Source organism: Camelina sativa, chromosome 2 (assembly GCF_030686135.1).
Source record: "Camelina sativa cultivar CO46 ecotype springtype chromosome 2, ASM3068613v1".
Classification (NCBI taxonomy): domain Eukaryota; kingdom Viridiplantae; phylum Streptophyta; class Magnoliopsida; order Brassicales; family Brassicaceae; genus Camelina; species Camelina sativa.
In genome coordinates this window covers 30,718,035-30,728,142 of record NC_141881.1, presented here as the reverse complement: position 1 = coordinate 30,728,142, position 10,108 = coordinate 30,718,035, and the positions used below count along the sequence as shown (strand labels likewise).

The following is a 10,108-nucleotide window of genomic DNA, read 5'->3' as shown; positions in this document are numbered from 1 at the left end:
AGGTTGTCTCCACAACAGCCACAATCCATGTTTTCTTTAGATTTTTTTTTAATTCAATGACTGGAATTTTTGTATTGCATGAAGGACAAATGGGAAAACGTGGGACATAATCAAATAAATTATCTAATTTTGTTCATCGACATTAAACGATAATGGAGTTATGAACCCATCATATACTGTACTAATACTATTAATTAATTAAAATAAAACAAAATTAGAGTTACTAGTGATTTAATTGGAGTAAATCATAGTGATGTACTTACACACTACTTACATTGGTCACCTCGGCCCAGATATTTAGCGACCTTTGTTCCAGACAAAATCTATCTTCCGCAGTGCTAAAAGCCTAAAACCACCTCCACTCACCTAAAAACATTATTTTATTAAGAGATTTTCAACTTAACTAATGAAAATATAAACAAAAGACATTGGTAATTAAAACAGTTTGGTTTAACTTCTATCATACCATAAAAAAAAAATGAAAGAATATTAAGATATCTAATTACCGCTTATGATTTACCGCATAAATAAGGACACTAATCAACTTTTGTCTTGGCAGCATTTATCACTTTCTTTTACAAATACAAAGAAAAAAAACAAAAAAAAACTGTCACTCTTTATAAGAAAATCTTCTCCTTTCCTTTTTTTTTCTTTAACTTCACATTCTCTCAATATCCTTCACTCGAACTGCAATTTGGTTAACTTTTTTCCTTTTGAGTAAAAAAAAAAAAGATAAACAAATTTCTCTTTGTCTTATTAGAAAAATAAATGAATCAAGTCTTTAAAAAGAGCTTTTTATATGCCTCTACATCTTCTTCTTCTTCTTCTTCTGTTTAGCTCTCTTTATGTAGTACTGTTTTCTCAAATCATTCGTACAAAAATGCAAAACCTGAACCACTTCCAAAGCTAAAGCTAAAGATAGAGAGACTGTAACGCTCTTTTTACAGGTTTTTTTTAACTTTTTCTCACTTCTATAGGTTTTTTTTATTTTTGTATATCAAGGAGTTGCTTTCATTAATCTATCTTTTGTCATTTTCTTCAGATAATTTCACTTTGAATCCTTGTTGATGGCTCCTCCTCCAATGACGACGAATTTGTTAACGTTTTCTCTGTCACCAATGGAGATGTTGAAATCACCTGATCAGTCTCACTTTCCTCCACCTTCTTACGACGCTTCTTCAACTCCTTATCTCATCGATAACTTCTATGGTAAAACCAAAAACTTCAAAACTCTTTCCTTTTCACTTTTTCTTTATGGGTTCTTTTTAACCCAGTAGTAGTAGTGACGTATATTATGCTCTGTTCTGTGTTAACCGACTTATCCTCTTTTTATAACCGAGTCGCTGAACCCTCAGAGAGCCTCCTTTCTCCTCCTTTTCTCGGCTGCTGAATTTGTCTTTTTTCCCCCGAGAAAGCATAAAACAAAAAAAAACAGAACAAACTTTGTAAACAGAAAGACACCTCTCTCTCCCCTGAGTCCTAAATCTTTGCTTTTCCATTTAAAAATCATCTCTTTTGGTATATATTACACTCTGTTTCTTAGTTAATTTTTCATGTGTGTTGTTGGTTTATATAGTTAAAAGTTGCTAACTTTGTTTTGATTTGTTTTTGATTTTTAAGTATTCAAAGAAGAAGCTGAGGAGATAGAAGCTGCTGCTGCATCTTCAATGGCGGATTCAACAACCTTATCCACTTTTTTCGATTCACAAATCCTTTCTCAGACTCAGATTCCAAAGCTCGAAGATTTTCTCGGCGATTCCTTCGTCCGTTACTCCGATGACCAAACCGAGACACTAGACGACTCTTCTTCTCTCACTCGATTCTACGATCTACGTCACCACACCGTTACCGGAGGGTTCTTCTCCGATCATCATCATCACCACGATTTCAAGACGGTTAACTCTGGTTCAGAGATCGTCGATGACATCGTTGCCACTCATCTCTCTGGTCACGCGGCGGTGAAGTCATCATCAACCACGGCGGAGCTAGGGTTTAACAACGGTGGTGCAACCACCGGAGAAGCTTTGTCTCTGGCGGTTAACAACAACACATCGTCAGATCAACAACCTCAGAGCAACAAGAAGAAGACGATAGTATCTAAGAAGGATTCATCGGATGAGTCGAAGAAGAAGGTTGTCGAACCATTGGGACAAAGAACTTCGATTTATCGAGGAGTCACCAGGTAAGTTTTATTATCATGAACTCTTCTTCCTCATATTACATTCTACTAATCAAGTTCATCTTTTTTTTAAAGTAATTGCAAAGTGAAGCTTTCTAAGTCAAAGTTTTGATATTTATCTGGTGAGTGGAGGAAAAAGATTGAAACTTTTGAGATTTTGGGTTTTGTTGGATTGGCAGATTAAGTTTAAGTTTAATTTTTTTTTTCATGGGAAATGTAAAATGCTGCAATGTGGAGTGAGAGTAGACAAGCATCAGTTCAAAATTCAAAGTTTTGTTTTTGTGGGTGGGAAAAAGATTTTGATATTTGATTTTAGAAAATATTGAATTATGTTTGATTGATGCAGACATAGATGGACTGGGAGATACGAAGCTCATCTATGGGATAACAGCTGTAGGAGGGAAGGTCAAGCCAGAAAAGGACGTCAAGGTAAGTAAATTAATGGGATACTTCTCATTCTATATTCTATTCTTAAAAAAGTGAAAAAAAAAAAACATATGAAACTATTTCTTGAATTATTTGCTTGATTAGTATGGTTGAGAAAACTATATTAGTAAATTTTGCAAATTCAAGACGATAAACTCGATCTCACGTGTGTCAATCTAACTTTTGATTGTCCCTTTGAGTCTTTTTAGTTCTTCTGATGAAAACTAGTTTTATTGGGGTTGAGAAAACATTTTGTTCCTTAAACTTTTATGGTTGGGGGAAACAAAAGGCTCTGGAAGCAGTACAGAGCTTTTGTCAATGAAAGAGTGAAAAGAGAGGTGCATGCAAAGGATTCAATAAATATAAACTACTTAAAAAGCTTTTTCTTTTAGGTGACTGATATGTCCATCTCTTTATGATGATTGATAGACTTTGGTATTATGGGCATAATAGTGTCAAGGAAAGAACCAAAATTCAAACACAAAGGACTTGCAATAATATAGAATAGAATATGTAAAAATATATATAAATTTGGTTGAGTTTTTCCATCACAAGGGTGCCGCCATTTTTGTTCCTTGTCTTTATTAGAGCTATCTTTGAAAATCTCTCTCATTTCACCTTGTTATGGGGACCCAATGCTGATGCCTTGTATGATGCATTCTCTGTTTCCTTGATTGACATATTTTTGTACCCACTTTTTGATCCCTTTATTCCAATTATATGATATATGTATGACCTAAGTCTACTGCATACAACATCTATTACAGGCATCAGGCATGTGATGTGAAACTATTTAGACACTATGCCTATGTTTCTCTTTTGGCTTTTTTTTTGGTTTGGAATTGAATTTTTAAAAATCTTTCTGGTTAGATAGAGATTGATTTTGTAGGGTTTCCTATGTCTACAATGTGTCAGATTGATTTGTGTCTTGTGTCCACATCGCACACAAAAGCAAAGTGTGATGTGAAGTTGTGAACACACTAGGAATCTAGCTTTGACCCTAATCAAATCCTTCTTCCCTTTTTTCTCGTATTTTATTTTTGTAGTACTATGATATTTACCATGATTTTGTTTGTAGTAGTAAGTAGTAAATAGATTCAAGAACATGATAAGTTATGAGTATTTGTGTTGGCTAAACCTGTCTTTCTTTGTTTTGCATGTACTTTTGAATACATCGCGGCCTCAACAGTGTACTTAGGTAAGAAAGATAATACTCTATTGAGAAATTTATTGAATTAATATATCGAGTTTGGCTAAATAATGTCCATTTTTGATTGATTCAAGGTGGATATGACAAGGAAGATAAAGCAGCTAGAGCCTATGACTTAGCAGCTTTGAAATACTGGGGTCATATTGCTACTACAAATTTCCCGGTTTATATGTTCTTCCTTTTTGCTCTGTTTTGCTAACTTTGTTTTGATTTTTCGTATGCTGCCCATTACTTACCTTGTCATCGGTCTATCAATCATAGGTAGCGAGTTATTCAAAAGAACTTGAGGAAATGAATCACATGACCAAGCAAGAGTTCATTGCATCTCTTAGGAGGTGAGTCCAATCAATGATTGTTGTGATATATTCATCTATATGTTCTTGATCTCTACACTGAACTTTTGGTTCATGTAAATGTAATCAGGAAAAGTAGCGGTTTTTCGAGAGGAGCTTCTATGTATAGAGGTGTCACAAGGCATCATCAACAAGGTCGTTGGCAAGCAAGGATCGGCCGTGTCGCAGGCAACAAAGATCTTTACCTCGGAACCTTTGGTAAAACCTTATATTAGTAAACAACAACCTATTCTTTATTTCCAAAAAAAAATCAGTCATTGATCTGTATACATGTGTATAGCAACCGAAGAGGAAGCAGCAGAGGCTTATGACATAGCAGCCATAAAGTTCAGAGGAATCAACGCAGTAACTAACTTTGAGATGAACCGCTATGACGTTGAAGCAGTCATGAAATGTTCTTTCCCCGTAGGAGCTGCGAAACGCCACAAGGTCGCTGTTGAATCTCCCCCTTCATCTGACCATAGCCTCCAACAACAAGATTTGCTTCCTCCCTCTTCTTCCTCTGATGTTCACCCTAACTCAATCCCATGTGGTATTCCATACGACCCGTCAGTTCTTTATCACCACCAGAACTTCTTTCAGCATTATCCTTTGGTTTCTGACTCCACAGTTCAAGTTCCTATGAACTCAGCTGAGTTTTTCTTGTGGCCTAACCAGTCTTACTAAATCATATGGTTCGTTCTTTTGCTTAAATCATATCCTTCTTATTCACTGTAGCTAACCAAGGACCCTAGGCTTTGAAGTTCCTTTTTAACTGTAGTCTAAGACAGCAGTAGAGGGGATAAAAGGTAAAGAAGCTGAAACTTTTGAGGGTCAATTTTGTTTTGTAGTAATGTTCTTTTGTTAGGGGTGGATGATCGGTTTTAATACTTAGTTTTTGTAATGTAATCGGCCTTATCGGAGTAACTCTGTTTCCATTTATGAAATACCTTCTCCCATTTTCATAGTTCTAAAAGCACAATTGAATGAACACTCTTTAAATACAAGGGAGAAGCTCTTGTAGGGGTCATGAAAGCATTTTACTAAAGTTATAGCCGCAAAACAAAAATAGCGAAAAGTAGCAGGGTACAATGAGAAAATTCAAAGAGATATATTAAGTCCGGTCTTTTTTTTCTTATCCATCACGAGCCGTTGCTGAACTTGGTTGCGACTTTTAAAGATTCATTAAAAGCCCAATGGGCCTTCTCATTCAAGCCCTTGAACTCATAACACTCGCCCAGTAGACGGAATAGTCTCGCCGTATCCGTGCCGGCGGCAAGCCTCACCGCCTCTTCCAGATCCTCAATCGCCGAATCAATCCTACGTCGCCGATTCACAGCCAGTTTCATCTCAGCTCTTTTAACAAGCGCATCGGCGCGTTCTCCCACCGAAAGAGACTTCAAACGCGGATAAGTCAGCGCCGTATCGAACGATTTGAGAGCAGAGGTGTGGTGACCAAGCAGATCTAGAGCTAAGGCACGGACGATATGACCAGCTGCATCGTCCGGTGAAATCGAGATCACATCGTCGGCTTCACTGAGCGCCGTCTTGGCGAGAGATTGAGATTGGGATTTCTTAGGTGTGGTTCGGGCTCGAGCTAGGAGACGTGAGGCTTGGATGAGCTGACGCTGGGTTTGGAGTGTGGCTCGGTGTTTGTTTCGAAATTTGGTTAGGCCTCTTTGAGAGAGATACTTAATCGCCCAAAACGTAACAAAGGTCAGTGCCAAAATCGCTCCTTGTATAATTGTTTCTGTAGTCATTTTGCTTTGTTGTATGAATCTCAGAAGTCATCATATATATATATATGCTCACTTTATTTCCACTAATATTTTTTTTTTCTCTCTTTAAAAAACATTTATGATCTGAATATTTGTAAAGTTTTACTAAAAGCTCTTTTACAAGAGAGAAACAGAGAGATAAACCACAATTAGAGAGACAAAAGCCAAATTATACATACAACATTTTTCACTTTGGAGATTTTTACAGTGGAGAACATGAAGCAAAATCACAGGCATGAATATAAAGTAAAAACACTTTGTTATTGTTTCGTCTCTGTTTCCTTTTGGGTTCATCAGATTGATTACTTACTCCATCAAGAGTTGTCTATGCCGAGTGAGATCATTAAGGTAAGAGGAAGAGGTGTGATCTAAGTCGCACTCGTCGAGACTCACTGTTCTTGCTCCGCCTGTTTTTTGTTGCAGCTCAGCTAACCGGTCATCTCCACGCAAGAGCTGCACCAACTGCATCCAAAAAAACCTCAACAATTCATCATCATCCAAGTTGTGACTATTAGAACCTACTACCTAACAGTGGTTTTGTTTTGTGGGTTTTGGAACATACCCGGTTCATGTCAGGACGCATGGTGGATACATGGTGTATGCACTTGGAAGCTGTTTGCATCACTCGTTTCATCTCGGTCTCATCAAAGTCATTTCCTAGCTGAGGATCAACTATTTCTTCCACGCTGTTCTTCTCTAAAAGAGGTTTTGCCTATATCAAAAGCATTCAAAGCTGTTTTTAACTGTTTGATTCAAAAAAGATGGAAGATGCAAACAAAGAGAATGGGATAAGCAGATCATTACCCACATAACTAAGCTTTGCCTGCTAGCTGTATCAACAGCTCGACGACCAGTTATGATCTCTAAAAGCAATACACCAAACGCAAACACATCTGTCTTCTCATCGACAATCCCGTGCATAAAGTACTCTGGAGCTAGATATCTGTATGAAAAAAAAACAAAGAACCAACCATGTTTTGAAAAACAAGGTTCACAGCAGAGAATTGTAGCTATGGGGATTCTAAGTCTAACTCTGACCCGAATGTGCCTTCGATTGGGAAAACAATGTGATGAGGCCAATTCTCTGGGAGCCACTTAGCTAGTCCAAAATCCGAAATCTGCAAAAAACCGATTCATATCAAATTCTCAGCACACACAAAAGAAGTTGATTACTTGTTGTTGAATCAAACAACAATACCTGAGCTTCGTAATCTTGACTGAGCAAAATGTTAGAAGCTTTGATATCACGGTGAATAATCCGACGAGGGCAGTCATTATGAAGATAACTCAAACCATCAGCTATACCCAAAGCCACTTTATACCGTTTCTTCCAATCCAAACACCCCTCAGATCCTACAAAAAGTTTCAAAAACATAAACAAACACAACAACAGCAACGGTCTAATAATACCAACCACAAAAAGGTTTTTTTTTTTTGTACCAAAGAGTAGAGAAGCGAGACTGCCATGAGGAGAGTACTCAAGCACAAAATGCAAACCGCGATCACTGCTGAAACCACGAAGCCTAGCTGCGTTTGGATGGTTAACATGTGCTATTATCCCAAGCTCCGATAAGAAATCACTGGCTCTTTCTTCTACTTCCTTAGCGTTTCTCGTCAGCTTCTTGATCGCTACGGTCTCTCCGTCCGGTAACACACCTTTGTATACCTCCGCATGTCCTCCTTTCCCAATCATGTTCTCTACCAATAACAACAACAACAACAAAATCATAAGACTCTGTTTCACCATGAGGGTAGTAAGGTTTTTTCAAGATTTGAACTTTTTACCGGGATTAAAATTGTCGGTGGCGGCAACGAGCTCGTCGAAGGTGAAATTACGCCAGGAAGGTTTAGCGAAGAGGATTGGACCACAATCGAATTCGTTTTCCGAGGAAGGAGTCAGCTTATGCTGTTTCCGACGCATGTTCTTACGGGTGAGCTCGTAGCTAGCGAGGAGAGGAATGACTGAGAATCTCCTTATTGATTTCTTCTTGATGGAATCGATCATCTTGTTCCATTGGTGAAACGACGAAACGTTCGTAGGAGTTGTAGATAACGGAGACGTTGATTTATCAGGAGAACACGAGCTACAACTGCTGCTGCTGCTGCTGTTATCGGAATCAGAGCTCATTACCGGGATTTCAAGCACGCATCTTGGAGTACTCTGTTTTAGCTCCTCCGTCTCTTGGTTTCCTCTGTTCTTCTTCTCCATCTCTGCAACGAATCAAAATGACGTTTTTTTTTTCTTTCTAAAATTTCAAATGCACGATAGAAAACAATAGCAGAAAAAAATGATTTTTTTTTAAATTTGGAGACAAACCCAGAAAAAAAAAAATCAGAACAGACAAAACAAACAAGTCGGAAAATTAACAATTTGTTTCTTGAGAAAAAAAAAAAAAAAAAGAAGCTAATTTTAAGCCATACCTTCAACCGCCATAGCTTGGAGAAAAAATTCGTCTTTTGGGATTCTTTGTTAGAAGCTTTGAATAAACTTTTAAAAAAAAGAAAGAAAGAAAAAAAAAAAACTCAAAGCTTCGTAAAAAAATCTCCCAAAAAACAAAAAGAAGACAAAACAGGGAAACAGAGTAACAACATCTCCGAGAGGGAGAAGGAGAGAAAGCACAGAGCCGGAGAGAATCCGGACAAACAGTAAAACTCAGGTTTCTCTTTCTTTTTTCTTTTTTTCTTATTGCTATTGTTGTCTCGTTAAAGAGATTATGATTATCTTTAGAAATAGTTATTCTTAGAAAAGCAAAAAGAAGAAGACTAGAGATTTTGATGACTGGGTGGTAATGGATTGGAATCTCTATCTCTCTCTGCTATATTTATACAACTTCCACCATGCAAGTCAAGTTCTCTTCTCTTTTGTTTTGTTTTTTTTTTTTAAATTGCGAATTTTAAATTATTTTTGAAGAAGAAGATGAAAAGGTGATACGATGCCGTAACTAACGCCTTCCAACGAACAGACACGCCGACGGTTAGAAATATCCAAAACTTTAGTCAATGGCGTTTCCGTAATTTACTTGTGAATGATAAGACAAGACATCATCCTCTTTGCTTTTAAAAGATGGTTCTCAATTTATTTATGATTCGAAATTTACAAAAACATTTTTACTCAATTTGTCATTTAATATTAGCCATGTGAAAATACTGACAACTTGTTTTATTTGGTCCTGGTTCAGCAATTTTCTTCATTAATGTATGTAAAGTTGTAAACCTACACACAAAAAACTTCTTTATGAAATGGCGTAGAATGTGAAATTTTCGAAGTAAAGGTTATGCCGTATCTTATTTATCGGTTATCGTGGCGCCATCGTAACGAGAAAGGGAAACATATGGCAAAGTAAAGTAGCTTCACAATCACCACACTAGGTAGACGAAGCCATTGTTCTTGACATCTTCTTTTCTTAATACTAGTATAATATACACTCGTAAATATCAAATCTAACACGTTTATAATTTTATAACTTAAGTTAAGACAAGCAGGACTGAAGACAAGAGTACATTTATGAGATTGTTTTCGTTCGCGACACGATCGTCACGAGTCATCATGAACCTTTTATCCGATCCACTTCAGGCCGCGACATTGTTTATTATTTGGACCCACAGCGTCAAAAACTCTCATTAATAACTTGAGAATTACGTGAAATAAAAATTAGTTTTTGATTTATAGCTTACGTGATACAATGATCATGATTATAAAATTGACAACAAGAACGATATGCATGGGATATATTACCAATTCTGGTAACATACAGATTTTACGCGAATGTCTTTGCGCATTCATCCGTTAGATTATACTTTTTAGTTTTACATATTAGTAAAAAAAAAAAAAAAAGAATAAATGTTTTTAAAGTAAACATTTACTAGATTTGGTAATTCTTTACCTGAAGTCTCAACTTCGATTATCTTAATGCCGGTACATTTTTGTGGGCTGGCAAAAAGGGATTTGCATTTACGTGTATATTATTTGTTGTAATATTATCTAGACAAGCACATATAAAAAATAACAACTTAAGTGAAGTTGTTGCTCAAAAAGTAATATTTTTGTAGTCTTTGGTGAAATGCAAAACTCTTAACGTAATACATTCTTTTAGTGATTAGTTACTTAATTGGTAAATTCAATGAGAAAGGTTATACTGGTGTCAGAAGAGGTTCCTTGCATAGTGGGTGAACTAAACCCTTT

At 36.6% G+C, this 10,108-nt stretch overlaps 2 protein-coding genes and 1 pseudogene across 5 annotated transcripts; 1 reads left to right on the top strand and 2 right to left on the bottom strand.

Annotated features, from left to right (window-relative positions):
* Positions 1 to 700: 700 nt before the first annotated feature.
* On the top strand, positions 701 to 5,112 carry LOC104743628 (AP2-like ethylene-responsive transcription factor AIL7). Of its 3 annotated transcripts, XM_010464687.3 has the most exons (9): positions 837 to 947; positions 1,043 to 1,209; positions 1,621 to 2,182; positions 2,526 to 2,608; positions 3,795 to 3,803; positions 3,890 to 3,978; positions 4,077 to 4,150; positions 4,239 to 4,366; positions 4,449 to 5,106. In XM_010464687.3, the coding sequence occupies exons 2-9, from the start codon at positions 1,068 to 1,070 to the stop codon at positions 4,832 to 4,834; spliced, it is 1,473 nt and encodes a 490-aa protein (XP_010462989.1). In that variant the 5' UTR covers positions 837 to 947; positions 1,043 to 1,067; the 3' UTR covers positions 4,835 to 5,106. The 3 variants fall into 3 exon arrangements, with proteins under 3 accessions (XP_087348742.1, XP_010462989.1, XP_087348744.1); XM_087492616.1 differs by lacking the exon at positions 3,795 to 3,803 and having other exon boundaries at positions 701 to 947; positions 2,526 to 2,612; positions 4,449 to 5,112; XM_087492618.1 differs by lacking the exons at positions 837 to 947; positions 3,795 to 3,803 and having other exon boundaries at positions 1,130 to 1,518; positions 2,526 to 2,612; positions 4,449 to 5,112.
* LOC104727183 (uncharacterized) lies at positions 5,086 to 5,907 on the bottom strand (annotated as a pseudogene). The gene has a single exon (XR_015585017.1). The product of XR_015585017.1 is annotated as an uncharacterized LOC104727183 (transcript).
* A 94-nt stretch (positions 5,908 to 6,001) lies between these two features.
* On the bottom strand, positions 6,002 to 8,953 carry LOC104727181 (receptor-like cytosolic serine/threonine-protein kinase RBK1). Its single transcript, XM_087492611.1, has 8 exons — positions 8,347 to 8,953; positions 7,711 to 8,136; positions 7,366 to 7,623; positions 7,124 to 7,278; positions 6,964 to 7,043; positions 6,730 to 6,868; positions 6,488 to 6,637; positions 6,002 to 6,387 (listed from the first exon to the last, which is right to left on the bottom strand). The coding sequence occupies exons 1-8, from the start codon at positions 8,357 to 8,359 to the stop codon at positions 6,232 to 6,234; spliced, it is 1,377 nt and encodes a 458-aa protein (XP_087348737.1). The 5' UTR covers positions 8,360 to 8,953; the 3' UTR covers positions 6,002 to 6,231.
* Between the last annotated feature and the right edge of the window lie 1,155 nt (positions 8,954 to 10,108).